This window comes from Hylobates moloch, unplaced genomic scaffold, assembly GCF_009828535.3.
Source record: "Hylobates moloch isolate HMO894 unplaced genomic scaffold, HMol_V3 SCAFFOLD_15, whole genome shotgun sequence".
Lineage (NCBI taxonomy): Eukaryota > Metazoa > Chordata > Mammalia > Primates > Hylobatidae > Hylobates > Hylobates moloch.
This window is the reverse complement of record NW_026652290.1, coordinates 60,624,971-60,643,180: the sequence shown is the minus strand read 5'-3', so window position 1 is coordinate 60,643,180 and position 18,210 is coordinate 60,624,971. Positions and strand designations below refer to the sequence as shown.

The 18,210-nt window shown below is 40.7% G+C and overlaps 1 protein-coding gene across 6 annotated transcripts in view; it reads right to left on the bottom strand.

The window, feature by feature from the left end:
* Positions 1 to 18,210, bottom strand: part of PELI1 (pellino E3 ubiquitin protein ligase 1) — a 61,993-nt gene that overhangs the window by 9,749 nt on the left and 34,034 nt on the right. For 4 of the 6 annotated variants that reach the window (XM_058429130.1, XM_032179174.2, XM_032179173.2 and 1 more), the window contains 2 exons: positions 6,464 to 6,603; positions 2,904 to 3,033 (listed from right to left, as the gene is read on the bottom strand). In XM_058429130.1, the coding sequence (XP_058285113.1) occupies positions 2,904 to 3,033; positions 6,464 to 6,534 (201 nt within the window). In that variant the 5' untranslated portion in view covers positions 6,535 to 6,603. Of the gene's footprint in view, positions 1 to 2,643; positions 2,801 to 2,903; positions 3,034 to 6,463; positions 6,604 to 18,210 lie in introns of those variants that run through there. The other 2 variants (XM_032179175.2, XM_058429132.1) reach the window with 2 other exon arrangements.

Here is an 18,210-nt window from a genome sequence, read left to right as displayed (position 1 = left end):
GTGTGAGCCATTGTGCCTGGCCTGCTTCTGATTTTTTTAAGGAATTAAACTACAGATACAATTGAGGCTGCCTACATGTCTCTCACAGTTCCCTTTTCTCCACAGAGGTATCCAACCTCAAGAATGCAGTGTAGGCCGGGCGCGGTGGCTCACGCTTGTAATCCCAGCACTTTGGGAGGCCGAGGCGGGTGGATCACGAGGTCAGGAGATCGAGACCACTGTGAAACCCCGTCTCTACTAAAAATACAAAAAAATTAGCCGGGCGTGGTGGCGGGCGCCTGTAGTCCCAGCTACTCGGAGAGGCTGAGGCAGGAGAATGGCGTGAACCCGGGAGGCGGAGCTTGCAGTGAGCCGAGATTGCGCCACTGCACTCCAGCCTGGGTGCCCGGGTGACACAGCGAGACTCTGTCTCAAAAAAAAAAAAAAAAAAAAAAAAGAATGCAGTGTAGATCATTTACATGCATGTTTTACATATTTCTTTCTATACATTTAGGTATTCATAAATACTATATAATTGTTTTACAGGTTTTAAACATATATATACACACATATATACACACACACACACACACACACACACACACATATATGTTTTAAGAGACCAGGTTTCACTATGTTGCAGAGGCTGAAGTGCAGTGGCTATTTACAGGCAGGAAAATGGCACACTACAGCCTTAAACTCCTGCGCTCAAGTGATCTTCCTGCCTCTGCCTCCCAAGGAGCTGGGACTAACAGACATGTGCCACTGTGCCCTGTTAAACAGCTGACTTTTCAATGAAATAATTACTCAGTATTTTGAAAATTCTTAGTGGCTAAAGAGATTTTAAAACATTGGTTTTTATGTGCTTTGAAATTGTAATCTTTGTTTGTTAGTTATTAAACCTACTCTAAGACTGAGAATAAAAACTATGTCAAGTTACGTTTGAGTCTCACTGGACTAGAACGCAGGGTTTTAACTACTCATCCCAGATGACTGCCAGACTAAACACTTAATTTTCATCATGACCTCACAAATACATTCCTCCAAAATTTAAAGAGGAAGAGTCAATCTTTTTTTTTTTTTTTTTAATTGAGACAGGGTCTCACTCTGTCACTCAGGCTGCAGTACAGTGGCATGATCTCAGCTCACTGCAGCCTCTGCCTCCCGGGCTCAAGTGATCCTCCCGCTTCAGACTGCCAAGTAGCTGGGACCTCAGGGCATGCCACCATGCTTGGCTAATTTTTTGTATTTTTGGTGGAGATGGAGTTTCACTATGTTGCCCAGGCTGGTCTCGAACTCCTGAGCTCAAGTGATCCGCCCACCTTGGCCTCTCAAGTGCTGGGATTATAGGTGTGAGCTACTGCATCCAGCCAAAAGTCAATCTGTGATCCCTAAGATTCTTACTGCCTAGTAAAGATGAAAGATGAAAAAGAGATAACAATGAAAACATGATGGCATGGCAGAGTAAAATAGGAAGAAAAGTACAGAATATGGTATTACAGAGGCAGGGATTAGAAATATTTTCCCTGATAGTGGTTTTCAACCAGAGGTAGTATTAGCAGTCTAAGGGGCATGTGAAAATATTTTGTGCATTTTTTGGCTGTTACAAGGATTTGCAGGCTCAAATGGCATTTTGTGGGTGAAGGACCCATAAATGTCCTGTAGTATGTGGGAAAGTCCTGAACAATGAAAAAGTGGCACACCCAAAATGTCAAGAGCACTCCTGGGGGAGATACTGTAAGAAGCTCCTCAGATTCAATCAATCTGAGGTTTACTTCCACCACCTGCTTAGTATATTCCTTCTCGCCAAAGGAGCAAAAAGAAACTGTCCCTTTTCTGCACTAACTGGCTCCCAAATAGTAACAGAGGAGTCCTAGTCAAGGCCTAAGGATTCTTTCACAAATCAAACTGGATATAAAACAAAGCTGAAAAGCCAATTACCTTCAGACACTGAAGCTGCGACCTAAAACCACATCATATGCCAATTTTTCTGTCTCTTGTTTATTTAACTTACAAAGATATGCTTCAGATGGTATAATATTAATGTACATCCTAGGGCTACTTAGCTAAAGATACAGGTACTTCCAGGAGTCAAAGAACTCTAATTTTTCTTATTTGCTCATTATAATATCAAATTCTTTATAACACAAAGTCAGTGTTATAAAATTGGAGGCAGACGAATTCACAGAAAATATAAAGATGTGAAATTCCCCCTCCTCGTCTGTCACTCTAGGAAAAGCCCAAGTATCCTGAAATGGTGGTCCAGCTTCTGGAAATTTTCTTAGATGAAAAGGGGGCTAGAAGCATGAAATAGGCTAGGGGGTTGAGAAGTTATATTGTAGATGCAATTGGATATTGCCTTCATAGCTTTGATTCAACTTTATAATTATTGAGGTCTACTTTGTACAAGGTACTATGCTAAAATATATGAAGTTATAAACCAAAAATGCATACAACCAATACACAGAATCTTAAGTAAAGACCCTTAGTTTAAAAATTACCTCATCCAAACATGCTTCTAATACCTGAATACACATATTATACATCACATTTTTCATCCAGCCCAGGGAGACCCCTCTAGTAACAGAGTGGGAACTTCCCACTTCTCAGGGCAGACAGCTGCATAATTCTAAGTACTAGATAAAGCCCTGTCCCCCATCCCACCTCTTTTAATAAGGAAAGAGAATGTTTCCTTCTAATTTCCACCCACTGATCCTGGTTTGTCATTTTTTTTTTTAAAGTCCAATTCCCCTTCCATATGGCAGCTCTTCAAATACCATGTCTCCAAAGTCTCTTCTCCAATCCAAACAAAAGGCAATTTCTGAAATAGAAATGTGAGGGGAATGCTAGAGAATATAAACAACACATAAAAGTCTTTCAATTTTTCCAAGTTAATTTATGTAGCCTTTTTTTTTTTTTTTTACCTTTGCAGCCTGAGGAGTACAAGCAATATGCACAGTGCTGGGCTTCACCCCATTTGCCTTAGGTCTTTTAAACAAAGCAAACCTACTTTTCCTCCTTCCTCTATCGCCATTTGGGAGAGACCCATTATACCTGATGGGGGAAAAAAAGTATAGGTGATCTCTTGCAAGAACTGCACAATTATAAAACAAATGTTTGACTTTGCCTTGCAGAATCAATTCCCAACTAATTATCTATTAACACATTATAATTATTTAAAATTCCTTTGAGCAACTGTTGATCTCCATACCAGGTGCCAGTGTGTGAAACAAAATGAGATTCTTTTTCTGGCTTCATTCCAAGTCACAGAGAACCTTCTGGATTATATACAGATTCGAGTTATCTCTATTTTTTTCCTTCCCTCTTTTATGGAACATAATTAAGAGCTGATTAATGGCATGTCTGACTCCTTATGACTCATTCTGTTTTTTTAAGGTGAATCGTTTGCATGTGCTAATACAACCTTTAAAAAGTACAGTATGTATTTTTTAAAACACAATCTCCTTTAATTGTGAACCAAACACTTTAAATAGCTGAACTTTTGAAATAAGGAATTTTTAGATTTGTTAAGTCTTAGCTACCTGAACGTACAAATGTACTCTCATTATGTTAGCAGAACCGGTCCAACAGACATGTTTGCTAAGTAGTAAACATACTTTTGTTGTTCAGATCTTACGACCATTTCTCCATAACACGTACATACACACACACACACACACACACACACACACAAACACACACACACATACATCCTAAAGGTAAGCAAGTACTAAACCAATGGAAAAAACTTAAAAACAAAATAAAAATATTTGGGTGTTTACTATGTACCAGGCACTATTGAATGCTATCCCATACACACCACCTCACTAAATCTACCCTTGCAAAAATTCTACCAGATTGAAATCATTGTCCCCATTTTTATACATTAGGAAACAGACTCAGAAGAATTATATTCTGAAGTGACACTGGCAAAGCCAGAATTTGAATTTAAGTATGTTTGTCATGTGGTTATGTCATTCTTTACTGCCTCACTGAGGCATGAGCAGTAGCTTAATAATAATCTTTCCTCATTCACTGTCCACCTCCCCTGCCCCCGCCCCCTGACAAATCTTGGGTTTGATGATCTACCATATGTAGTTGGTCAATCTAGGGGGAAAGGAAGCAGGGAACAGGGACAGTTTTGAGGCTGGAGGAGGAAGTGATTATAAAATGGCCTGTAATTGTGGCTGGCAAGGAAGAATGTTTTAAAGCTGAGAAGAGAGTTTACTCAGTGACTGCCATATGTAGAAACTACATTGACCCTTTATAAAAAATAAGACACTTTGTATTGGAGAAAGCCCTTGGTAATGTTGCTAGCTTGCTGTAAGTCCAAAGTACAGCCCCTTAGCTAATAATTATTTTAGCTATTCTAAGCTTTGTGTTGCCACCAGACCCTCTGTCGATTCCTCACTGCCCCTTCACTACTGTCCTCTGAGTTGCATGACTCATCCCACTTCTGGATCTCGCTCTTTAGTCCCACACGGCGTTCCTGTAGTTCAAAGCTCTTTTCTAAGTAGCAACAGCATGAAACCTTGTCCAGCTTCACTTCTAGAGGGTTGAGAAGAAAAATTATCTGCATTTTAAGACACCAAGTACCAGACACAGAGACAATCACTGTTGCTAATGATTAACTGAGGAACCTATAGGCTAAGACTGGCAGTTTAAAACCCTAAGCTAAATTTTAAACTATTCTTCAAATGACTCTCAAATTTCCTGCTAGAAGAATTTAATCTGGAAAGGTTTTTGGTAGTTAAGAGTTGTTTGTCACTGATACCATTAAAATCTATGTGATTTGAAGTTCTAATACTGTAGTTACTATGCTAAATTTATGATCTTTTGAAGTTTTGTTTATGAGAAAAGAATTTTAAGTCTCAAAGGGCCTTAGATGATCTTTTCTAACTGTCATTTTTACAGACAAGGAAACTAAGGCCCAGGATGGTTCAGTGACTTGCCCAAGGTCACACAGCTAGCAGTGCTGGAAGAAGCACTGGATTCTAGGATTCCTAACACCAGTCAAGCTCAGTAACTCCATATAATCTCCCCAGTTTCTCTTACTCTCTCATCTGAAACAACGCATTCTCACTTTAACAACCTGACTCTCAAACATACTGCAATATCTAGAGTTGCTTTTTAGGCAAAAGGAGAGAAACAGCAGGGGGAAAATAAAATTAGCAATTTTCTTATTTCTTATTTTTTTCGAGACGGAGTCTTGCTCTGTTGCTCAGGTTGGAGTGCAGTGGCGCTGATCTCGGCTCACTGCAACCTCCTCCTCCCAGGTTCAAGTGATTCTCCTGCCTCAGCCTCCCAAGTAGCTGGGATTATATACATGCACTACCATGCCCAGCTAATTTTTGTATTTTTAGTGAAGATGGGGTTTCACCATGTTGGCCAGGCTTGTCGCGAACTCCTGAGCTCAGGTGATCCGCCCACCTAGGCCTCCCAAAGTGCTGGGATTACAGGTATAAGCCACTGCACCTGGCCTAAAACGAGCAATTTTCTAGTTTCTGAGATCTCTAGTTAAGAAAGGCTAATACTGTGTCTCCATTTTGATAGTTATGGCAAGTTTAAGTGGAATAAATTGAAATAATTTGGAATAACAGAATCATCTATTCCTCAATCTTCAGATTCTATTTCTGTGAGTTACATGGATGAAATTATGTTAGGAGCTAAGAAGTAGCTAGGTCCTGGGCTTCAGAGGCATTATGCTGTCACCATACACATATACAACTCCTTTAACCCAAATGTACAGCACAAAGCAATAACTACTGTAGAGGGGCAAAAGAATAAATGAAGACTAACCTACGTGAAATGACTTAAAGCAGGGAAGAGAAAGGGAATTTTTGGTAAAGTCAGCTGAGGCAAAACATGGGATAGGGAAGACAAATGGAATGACTGTGACAGTGGACAAATACATTTTTCATTTCATTTCGGTTTTCTTTTTTTGAGACAGAGTCTCACTCTGTTGCCCAGGCTGGAGTGCAGTGGCGTGTTCTCAGCTCACTGCAACCTCTGCCTCCAGGATTCAAGCAATTTTCCTGCCTCAATCTCCCAAGTAACTGGGATTACAGGCATGCGCCACCACGCCCGGCTAATTTTTGTGTTTTTAGTAGAGATGGGGTTTCACCATGTTGGCCAGGCTGGTCTCGAATTCCTGGCCTCAGGTAATCTGCCTGCCTCGGCCTCCCAAAGTGCTGAGATTACAGGCGTGAGCCACCACGCCCGGACTTTCCATTTCATCTTTAAGAAACTTTGCCCTTTCTGTGGGTAAGGGTGAGACAAAGCTTTTGTCATATTTGAGTGCTTTTAAAAGATGGCATGAATATGAGAATTAAAAGAGTTTCTTTATTTGGTAACATTACCTGTAGCTTTAAATTCTTTTTGGAAGCAGGTAAGATACAAATTCCAAAAAAAAAGTACTTTTAGCCTAGATGCCAAAGTTAGCATATATTATTAAACTGTGTGTCATCAAATGGAGAAACCTTACCCTAAGACAATGAGTTCACCATATTTTACTGGTGCTTTAGATGGATGATTTTCTTGATCAGGAGAAAACATGAGCTTGGCTGTCTTTCCCAAATCTTTGTTCACTGGTCAAGAGCCTTGGGACACCTTTTGCATTATTTCCTAGAGGGGAAAAGTTTTCATTAATAATGTGAACAATTCGTTTCAGTTTAAATAAAGATGTTATTTTCCAGCAGTCCTCTTGAACACAATATTATGCAAAACATCACATGGTATATACATTTTATGGGACATTTTGCCCAATAATGATTATATATTTTATAAAACTGTTTAAAGGAGTCAAAAATGCAAATTTGAAGACTTCCACTTATAGAAGCATAGAGCAGATATACTTTTCCCTTTTATTTCTGCTAAGTATAACTAAAGACCCTGGACGTTATATACAAAACATGAGAAGACTGTGAAAAGTGGAGAGAAGGCAGACTAAGTAAGGGACCTCAGGACCCATGGAATGACATGGTGGTGTAAATTCTCTGGGTTTTCTTTTTGCCTAATATATCCCAGACTTGGAGCTAAAGAAAGCAGCAACCTGGAAATGCCAACTGGCACAGACAAAAAGAGCCACAACAAAAGCTTGCTCTCTCTAGCCAAAGAAACAAGAAAGGGACAGCCTGGCAAGACAGAAAACTTTTGACAGTAACTGCTCCACTCCAGCCAAACCCAGAAAACAGTTTTGCCCCACCACCACCCACACCAACAAAAACTAAGTGAGGAGCCTTGACTTCCAGCTCATAAACTATAGTGAGGAGCTCCAATGCCCTATTGGGGCAATGTCAAAGTAGGCCAACTAGGGAGCCAGGACTTTCACCTTGATGGCTGGGCATGCCCCAACACCTACCTCAGTGGTGTCAGCTAGACTTCCACCCCCACCCAGCAACAGCAAGAAGGATCCTCTTCCTGAGGTGTCAGTAGAGGCTGAGTAGGGATCCTTGACTTCTATGTCCACCTGGCAGTAATGAGGCACCCCCTATGACCTTGCCAAAGCAGTGTCAATAAAAGCCAGTGGAAACAGAAGGGTTAGATAATATCCAGAGTCTAGGAACACAATATGAAAATATCTAGTTTTAACAGAAAATCACTCATCCTAGCAAGAACAAGATTTAAAACAATGCAAAAGATAGGCTGGGTGCAATGGTTCACGCCTGTAATCCCAGCACTTTGGAAGGTCGAGGCAGGAGGATCACTTGAGGTTGGGAGTTTGAGACCAGCCTGACCAACATGGAGAAACCTCGTCTCTACTAAAAATACAAAATTAGCCGGGTGTGGTGGCACATGCCTGTAATCCCAGCTACTCAGGAGGCTGAGGCAGGAGAATCACTTGAACCCGGGAGGTGGAGGTTGCAGTGAGCTGAGATCGCGCCACTGCACTCCAGCCTGGGCAACAAGAGCCAAACTCCATCTCAAAACAAAAACAGAAACAAAAACAAAAACAATGCAAAAGATAATCAACAGGTGCCAAAACTTAGATGACAGAATTACCTGACAAAGATTTAAAAGCAGCTATGATAGAACTGAACCGTGGAAATTACTCTATCTGAACAATAGAGAGAAAATAGGAAAAACAAAATGAAACAAAAAACAGAGCCTTATGGACCCGTGAGACTACAGCAAAATCTAACGTGTGTCACTGGACACACATGTCAAAAAGACAGAAGAAAGAGTAAAGCTGAAAAAGTACTTAAAGAGGTTGGGCGCAGTGGCTCACGCTGGTAATTCCAGCACTTTGGGAGGCTGAGGTGGGCGGATCACTTGAGGTCAGGAGTTCGAGACCAGCCTGGGCAACGTGGTGAAACCCCGTCTCTACTAAAAATACAAAAATTAGCCAGGCGTGGTGGTGTGCCTTGTAGTCCCAGCTACTTGGGAGGCTAAAGCAGGAGTAATCGCTTGAACCCAGGAGGCGGAGGTTGCAGTGAGCCAAAATCACGCCACTGCACTCCAGCCTGGGAGACAGAGTGAGACTCCGTCTCAAGAAAAAAAAAAGGAAAAACAGAAAAAAGAAAATATCGGCCGGGCGCGGTGGCTCACGCTTGTAATCCCAGCACTTTGGGAGGCCGAGGCGGGCGGATCACAAGGTCAGGAGATCGAGACCACGGTGAAACCCCGTCTCTACTAAAAATACAAAAAATTAGCCGGGCGTGGTGGCGGGCGCCTGTAGTCCCAGCTACTCGGAGAGGCTGAGGCAGGAGAATGGCGTGAACCCGGGAGGCGGAGCTTGCAGTGAGCCGAGATTGCGCCACTGCACTCCAGCCTGGGTGACAGAGCGAGACTCCGTCTCACAAAAAAAAAAAAAAAAAATATCCTGGAAGCAGAGAGAGAGACAGCACTGCATTTATAGGAGAAAAACAATTAGACTGACAGTGGAGTTCTCATCAGAAACCATAGAACCCAGAAGATAGTGGCATAATATTTTTCAGATGCTGACAAAAATGGAAGGGAAGTCAAGACATTCTCAGATGAGGAAAAACTGAGAGAATTTGTTACCAGTAGACCCACTATAAATAAAGAATGGCTAGAGGAAATCAACTAAACAGAAAATAAATAAATAAAACAACCTTAAAAATATCAGAGAAGATGTAAAAACATGGTAGCAAAAATATGAGTAAATACAATAAACTTTCCTTCTCTTGAATTTTCTAAATTTTGTCTGATGGTGAAAGTGAAAACTATAATATAGTTAGATGTAGTTCCAAATGTGTGTAAAGAAAATAGTTCAGAAAGGCCAAGGTGGGAAGATCACTTGAGGTCAGGAGTGCAAGACCAGCCTGGCCAACATGGTGAAACCCCATCTCCACTGAGAATACAAAAATTAGCAGAGCATGGTGGCGTGTGCCTGTAGTCCCAGCTACTCAGGAGGCTGAGGCAGGAGGATCACATGAACCTGGAGACAGAGGTTGCAGTGAGCCCAGATCGCACCACTGCACTCCAGCCTGGGTGACAGAGCAAGACTCCATCTCAAAATATATATATGTATATAAATTTGACACAAGTATAACAAAAAATTAACACTTCTGATCAGCCGGAAAAATCACTACAACAAATAATCCCCAAAATATTATCATGTCTATTTCATCCTCAGTTTAATGGGATCAAGTATTTCCTGTATTTATTTCTCTCCCTAGTTCCTAATAGATCTGTTACAAAGGTTTCACAGCAAAACTCCTACTAGCTAGCCCATAAAAGTCTCCTCATTTTATACCTCCACCAACAGGTTTCATAGGAATCTCACGAATGAAAAAGGTCTACTTGTCTTTTTCTACAGTACGGTGAAATACGGCCTGTGCAGTGGCACTTTTGGTGAAAAGGCAACAGGGAATGTATGCAGCCCAATGAATAAGAACATGTCAAAGGAAAAGACAATGAATAAAACAAATCATCCTGACCCCTACTAATCCCTTGGAAGTGACATACACATTTAGACCAGTCATTCACACTAACACACAACTACTATCATCAATAAATTCAAAAAATTATTTTAAAAATGCTTCAGAAATATTTTAAGAAAAACATTTCCATCATTCAAATACACTAAAAACACCTCTCGTCACCCTAGATATATTTGCTTTTGCTGAAGAGATTTTAATTCATTACAGTATTTAAAAGGTTACAGAAACCAATATATTGCTATTTCACCATAATTGTGATACATTTGAGTTGTGAGGCAATCAGATTCCTTATTTAGAAAAAAAAACTTATGCTAAGCTAACTAAAACCTTCAATGTAAAAACTGAAGTTTCAACAACAATTAAATCAACCAAAGAATAATTTTGGTTCCATATAATAAGATCTTCTGATATACATGAAATCATACTTCAGTGTATAAACATGTATTCATGCCCTCTCATTTCCCCTCTAAGAAGCATTTCATTTTAAAAAGTTATACAGAAGCTTAACTAGAGGCATTAGCTGTGCTTTTTCTGTTTAGACAATTAAGGAACTGACATCAAACATGAAAACAATGCTTTGACACATTTCTGACCAAGAACAAAAATAATTAAAAATTTAATAACAATTAAATTTAAATTAATTTTAAATTAAATTAAATTTTAATAATGTTGCTTTGTTTTGAATTCCTATTTAGAGTTACTATTTAAAGGATATAATGGTTTTCTATTTATAGTAGCAAAAAATTTCCTTTAAAATAAGCTTATTCATTTAAAGGAGTCAATTTAAATTGTTTTAAATAGAATTAGTAAGTGCACAGATATGGCAAACATCTGAAAGTGTAAATGCCCATATTTGGCTGACATTAGTATATCACATGGCTGGCAAGTATTAGCCTGTATTCCAGTTCTAGCTGTCTTTGAACAAAGCAATCTGTTTCCTCATCTCTGAAAATGATGGGACTAAACTAGAATAAAGGGAATTTGGGAGCTGGAAAAAATATAAGTGACCATCTGGTCCTGACATAAGAATTTACAAGTAACATGCCTAACACTATAGATTTAGTTCTACTGCCTCTATAGCAAAAGGAACAATTTTTTTGCTTAGACAAGAAACTAAAAACCAAGAGTAGAGCTGGCATATACCCTCCATATACTTTCTAGAGCCCTTGGTCAAATTAGCCAAGAAAAACAATGTTATTTCCAATCAGACATATTCTTACTCTGCTTAGATCCCTTAGAAGGCCTTATCTGGGGATATTTTATCAGTGACATCAAAGTTTCAATCACAGGAACACATTCAATCTTGGCTTCTACTTCTGTATTTGATAATCTAAAACCCAAAATAAGACACTTTTGTAGTACCATTTATTTATATACATAAATGACCCAAGATAAAGTTTTTAAAATTTAAAAATGGCATATAATCAATCAATATACAACTGGCATTATTAAACTGCAAATAAAATGTGCTATGACAGCTATTCTTCCTGGAACTTTTTTTATGTGTTCTCTGAAAAAAGATTCATGATATTCCCAAAGGTTTATACTCTTTAACAAAGCCCAGTACCTAGACAGTGCTTTCCTACTCACTCTCTTTATATATTCTCTCTATATTTTAAAATCTGAGTAAAAGAATTCTTCAAAATGAATTCCTAGGCTGGGCATGGTGGCTTATGCCCGTAATCCCAGCAGTTTGGGAGGCCAAGGTGAGAGGATCACTTGAGGCCAGGAGTTCGAGACCAGTCTGCACAACTCCTGTCTCTACAAAAGAAAAAAAAAAAGTAAAAACAGAAAAAATTAGCCAAATGTCATGGCATGCACCTATAGCCCCAGCTACTCAGAAAGCTGAGGTGGGAGGATCACTTGGGCCCAGGAGCTCGAGGCTGCAGTGAGCTCTGATCCTCCAGCCTGGGTGACGGAGAGAAACTCTGTCTCCAAAAAAAAAAAAAAAAAAAAAAAATTCCTGAAGTCATGTACTTGAGAACTTTAAATGAGCACGTACATAAAAAACATCCACATGTCTCAATTACTGGCTCCAGCCCTATCCCAATGTTATCTAGCACCAAGAACATGAAATAGCACCATTAATTCTACTGAAGACTAGAAGAAATGCTAGAGAAAATCTTCCTAATAAAACTGTCCTCTATTTTATCTATTACTTTGAAACTTTGCTTGATACTCGAAAGCATGTTGCTCTCATTAGCAGGAACTAAACTTCCAGAGTTAAAAAAAATTGTTTTTAAATAAATATATTCTGGAATAGTGTTATTTTCTTTGTGGGCTGGGAGAACATGAAAAGTTACTCATAAAATATATATTTATTAGGAACAGTATTATTAATTTGACTGTTAAACATTCTAATCATTTCTTCTTTAAGGGCCAGTGAAATACAATTATTTTCATATCAAATCTTCCCAAAGGAAAGACTTTCTATAATATCTGTCAGTTTCACCTAAAGAAGAAAAACTGAGAAATCAATCTTTGTCTCTCAACATAACAAATGTTTTCTTTCATTATTTACATCACACACAGCCTTTTGCTTACTACCTACTAAACACAAGTACAAAATTCCTGCCCTAAAAAAAAAAAGCAAAACAAATACTAAGCAAGGGACAAAACAAATCTTATGCAGATTGTTTACACAATCTTCTGAGCACTTCTATTTTAGTGGGCAAGTGGGTGGGCATAATGGGGTACTGAGAAAAAAAGGAAAATGTTTTAAAACATGAAAATGTTATAACATTTCTTTATGATGAAAAACAATGTGGACTGCATATATTATCTCAGATAAAACAGATTTCCATCTATACTAGAGTTTCCTTGTGGCTGATTTCAAAAGGATGACTCAAACAGAAAGAACTGCTTTTGTATGTTTGCGGTGGAACCATTTTATGAAACCAATTCAGCTGATGACTGGAGTTTAATTCATAGCAGTTTCTTGATAAGAGTGAAAATTTAATCACCTTCTTCATTCTTTTGCAACCAGCAGGAGTAACACGAAGCATTTTTAAATAAAAAGAGAAATAATGGTGTGCAGTAGTAGTTGGAGGTTACTACTTTCTGCTAGTGTCTTTTAGCTTCTCAACACAGCAGTGGAGGAAGTGAAGTCTATGTTCCCCTTCCCAAGATACAGGACATCACCTGTGCAAATTCCCACCCTCCTCTCTTAGAGAAGCCAAATAGCATGCTGATAGTCTATCACCTACAGGGATAACTTATTTCATCCTGATGGAAAAGGAGTTAACATCTTTCCTAGGGACAGTATTTGTTCCTTTAAACTGGGGCTTCTCAACTTGGGCATTACTGATATTTTGATATTGTGGGGTACTGGCCTGTGCACTGTAGGGGGTTCAGCAGTATCTCTGGCCTTTCTGTTCTACCTAGCTGCCAGTAGAACATTCTAGTTGTGACTTTAAAAAATGCCTCAACTTCCTATCTCCCCACTACTCATTCCCCTACGTTGTGAGAACCACTGCTCTAATCCTCAAGACAACATACTTTGTTCTTTGGATGGAAATTTCCCCTTTCTTGGGCATACTTCTTGGCACACAGTAAAGTACTTAATGTTTGCTTACTAACATTATACTGATACTGATAATAAAAGGTTATTTATACTAAGACTTGTGTTAGTAAAGGCCGTGGCTTTGAAGGTGGGTGTAGTTTCAGTATTTTACTAGAATTGATAAGAGGGGCTGAGAGTGAGAATGAGAATCTTGCCTTGATGGCAATTAATTATTAATGTTTCTGTGCATTTAAAATATTTTAATATTGTGGCTACCTCTCTCAAATGGTTGAAGGAAAGCGACTAGAGCTGGAGTGGCCACGGAAGTAGCTATAAGGCTAGTGCTGTGTAGCCTGCTGTTTAGAGAAAGGCAAATCTTTGGAGGCTAGATAAGTATCTTCTGGACTAAGGGGCCCATATTTAGAAAAATTAAAAGCAGGTTTTGGCAAGCATGGGAGAATTCTTTTAGGTCAACAGACGGTGTCAATTTGAATCAACCTTGGGGTAAGGTCTATCTTGAACTTGCATAGAATGGTAATTAGCCAAATGCTTTCATGTAAAGATTATTTTATTTGACCCCCATAATAGCCCTGTGAATTGGGTAGGAAAGTCTGAACTCTATTTTCCAGATAAGGGAACTGAGTAGGTCAGAAAAGCCCAGTGACTGAAGGCCAAAGAACTCTGGCAGAGCTAGGACTGAGATCCACATGTTAACTCAACATACATTACCCCATTTAGTTTCTATTACAACAATAAAGTACAATCATTTATCCCCATTTTATAAATGGAGAAACTGAAGCTACCAGAGGTAAAGTGGTCCAGGTTTTCTGATGTCATTACTCCACACCCCAGACAAGGTAGAATGGGGCTAATTCCTAAACAGACTAAAAGACCCTATTATAGGACCATTTAGAAGACTAGAACGTATTCACGTGTAAAATAAACCCTAAGAAAGTTATACTTCAGCATAGATTAGTAACAACTATTCAACTATGACTAGTGCTTTCTGAGATTATTTGAACCTTTGTCACTTCCTCAATGTTCATTGTATCTGTCAACCATTTCCTGGTAGTGACCAACAACAAATATTTCAGTAAATAAAGTGGACTTTGTGTGCTTATTTTAAAAATGAGGACAGAAAGGAACCTAAGGGTGGAAAATCAGGGTATTTCACAAAGGTAAATTCCTGGTACTACCAGGAAGAAAAACATACACATTAGAAGTGAGTCCAGACAGTTCAGGGACAGGGTCACGTGCTCCCTGATTGTGGAAGGAGAGCTGTTTATATAGTCTTGCAACCTTACCCACAAATAATCACTTAATTCCCCACACCTAGAAAATATATTTTTAAACACACAACTAAGAACCCAAACAGTTCTACTGTCTCTGCCCATTCTTAGCTTGTATTCAACAATTTTAGATTACCAAAGTTCCTAAAACGACAAAATGCTCCTCACAAAGCAAGACTAGAAAGTCCTCTAGGTTTAACCATTAAAGTCCCAAATAAAATTCTGCATAAAGCAGCAAATTCAGTGGGATTTGGCAGTTATTTGGAACAAAAACATGAGATAAAAGGATATTCATGGGAAATCCTATCATTTTCTAAAGTCAGCATCCCACACTGGTAGTCCCTTTTCATAATGGCTAACACTGAATTCAGTCTCTGTGCCAAGCACTGTTCTAAGCACTTTACATGTATTAAGTGATTTAATCTCTGGGACAACCTTACGAGATAGGAACTATTATAACCCACATTTTACAGATAATAAAACTAAGGTTACAAATCAGCACTCTGGAATTGCTGAAACAATTGAGTTTTAAAGTACAGGCACATCTGGTTTTATTGCACTTTGCTTTATTTTATTGTGCTTCGCAGATACTGTGTTTTTTACAAATTCAAAGTTTGTGGCAACCCTGCGTGGGCAAGTCTATTGGTGCCAAGTTTCTGACAGCATGTGCTCACTTCATGTCTGTGTCACATTCTGGTAATTCTCACAATATTTCAAACTTTTTTCATTATTATTATTGTATCTGTTATGGTGGTCTGTGATCGGTGATCTCTGATGTTACTGTTGTAACTGTTTGGGGGTGCCCTGAATTGTGTCCATATAAGGTGGTAAACTTAACTGATAAATGCTGAGTGGGTTTTGACTGCTCTACTGTTTCTCCCATCTTGCTCACTCTCCTTAAGCCTCTCTATTTCCTGGGACACAATATTGCAATTATGCCAATTAATACTCCTACAGTGGCCTCTAACTGTTTAAGGGAAAGGAAGAGTTGCAAGTCTCTCCCCTTAAATCAAAAGCTAGAAATGATTAAGCTTACTGAGCAAGGCACATTGAAAGTTCAGACAGGCTGAAAGCTAGGCCTCTTCTGCCAGTTAGCCAAGCTGTGAATGCAAAGGAAGAGTCTTGAAGGAAATTAAAAGTGCTACTCCAGTGAACACATGAATGATAAGAAAATGAAACAGCCTTATAACTGATATGAGGAAAGTTTTAGTGGTCTGGATAGAAGATCAAACCAGCCACAACATTCCCTTAAGCCAAAGCTTAATCCAGCAAGGCCCTAACTCTCTTCAATTCTATGAAGGCTGAGAGAGGTGAGAAAGCTGCAGAAGAAGAGACTGAAGCTAGCAAAGGTTGGTTCATGAAGTTTAAGGAAAGAAGTCACCTCTCCACAACACAAAAGTGCAAGGTAAAAGAGCAAGTGGTGATGGAGAAGCTGAAGCAAGTTATCCAGAAGATATACTAGCTAAGGTCATTGATGAAGACAGCTACACTAAACAAGATATTTTCAACGTTGACAATAGCCTTCCTTCTATTGAAGAAGATGCCATCTAGGATGGCATTTCATAGTGAGAGGTGACAGCGTGCTGGCAGTCCTCACAGCCCTCGCTTGCTCTCGGCGCCTCCTCTGCCTGGGCTCCCACTTTGGCGGCACTTGAGGAGCCCTTCAGCCCACCGCTGCACTGTAGGAGCCCCTTTCTGGGCTTGCCGAGGCAGGAGCCAGCTCCCTCAGCTTGCAGGGAGGTGTGGACGGAGAGGCGCGAGCGGGAACCGGGGCTGCGTGCGGCGCTTGCGGGCCAGCTGGAGTTCCGGGTGGGCGTGGGCTTGGCAGGCCCCCCCACTCAGAGCAGCCGGCCAGCCCTGCTGGCCCCGCACAATGAGGGGTTTAGCACCCAGGCCAGCAGCTGCAGAGGGTGTACTGGGTCCCCCAGCAGTGCTGACCCACCGGCATTGCGCTTGATTTCTCATCGGACCTTAGCTGCCTTCCCACGGGGCAGGGCTCAGGACCTGCAGCCCACCATGCCTCAGCCTCCCACCCCCTCCATGGGCTCCTGTGCGGCCCGAGCCTCCCCGACGAGCGCCACCCCCTGCTCCATGGCGCCCAGTCCCATCAACGACCCAAGGGCTGAGGAGTGCGAGCACATGGCACAGAACTGGCAGGCAGCTCCACCTGCAGCCCTGGTGCAGGATCCACTGGGTGAAGCCAGCTGGGCTCCTGAGTCTGGTGGAGATGTGGAGAACCTTTATGTCTAGCTCAGGGATTGTAAATACACCAATCAGCACCCTGTGTCTAGCTCAGGGTTTGTGAGTGCACCAATCGACACTCTGTATCTAGCTGCTCTGGTGGGGCCTTGGAGAACCTTTATGTCTAGCTCAAGGATTGTAAATACACCAATCGGCACTCTGTATCTAGCTCAAGGTTTGCAAATACACCAATCAGCACCCTGTGTCTAGCTCAGGGTCTGTGAGTGCACCAATTGACACTCTGTATCTAGCTGCTCTGGTGGGGCCTTGGAGAACCTTTGTGTCAATACTCTGTATCTAACTGATCTGATGGGGAGGTGGAGAACTTTTATGTCTAGCTCAGGGATGGTAAACGCACCAATCAGTGCCCTGTCAGAACAGACCACTTGGCTCTACCAATCAGCAGGACGTGGGTGGGGCCAGATAAGAGAATAAAAGCAGGCTGCCCGAGACAGCAGCAGCAACCCGCTCGGGTTGCTTTGTTCTTTTGCTCTTTGCAATAAATCTTGCTGCTGCTCACTCTTTGGGTCCACACTGCTCTTATGAGCTGTAACACTCACCGCGAAGGTCTGCAGCTTCACTCCTGAAGCCAGCGAGACCACGAGCCCATCAGGAGGAACGAACAACTCCAGACGCGCCGCCTTAAGAACTGTAACACTCACCACGAAGGTCTCCAGCTTCACTCCTGAGCCAGTGAGACCACGGACCCACCAGAAGGAATAAACTCCGAACACATCCGAACATCAGAAGGAATAAACTCCAGACGCGCCACCTTAAGAGCTGTAACACTCACCGCAAGGGTCCGGGGCTTCATTCTTGAAGTCAGTGAGACCAAGAACCCACCAATTCCGGACACAATAGCTAGAGAGAAGTCCATTCCTGGTTTCAAACTTCCAAAGGAGGGCTGACTCTCTTGTTAGGAGCTAACGTAGCTGGTTACTTTAAGTTGACGCCAATGCTTATTTACCATTCTGAAAGTCCTAGATCCCTAAAGAATGATACTAAATCTACTCTGCCTGTCCTCTATAAAGGAAACAACAAAACCTGGATGACAGCGCATCTGTTTACAACATGGTGTACTAAGTATTTTAAGCCCACTGTTGAGAACTACTGCTCAGGAAAAGATTCCTTTTAAAATATTACTGCTCATTGACAATGTACCTCGTCACCCAAAAGCTCTAATGGAAATGTACAAGGAGATTAATGTTTCCTTATATGGAATCTACTCCTGATGAAGATGCTGTGAACAATTTCGAAATGACAACAAAGGATTTAGAATATTACATAAACTTAG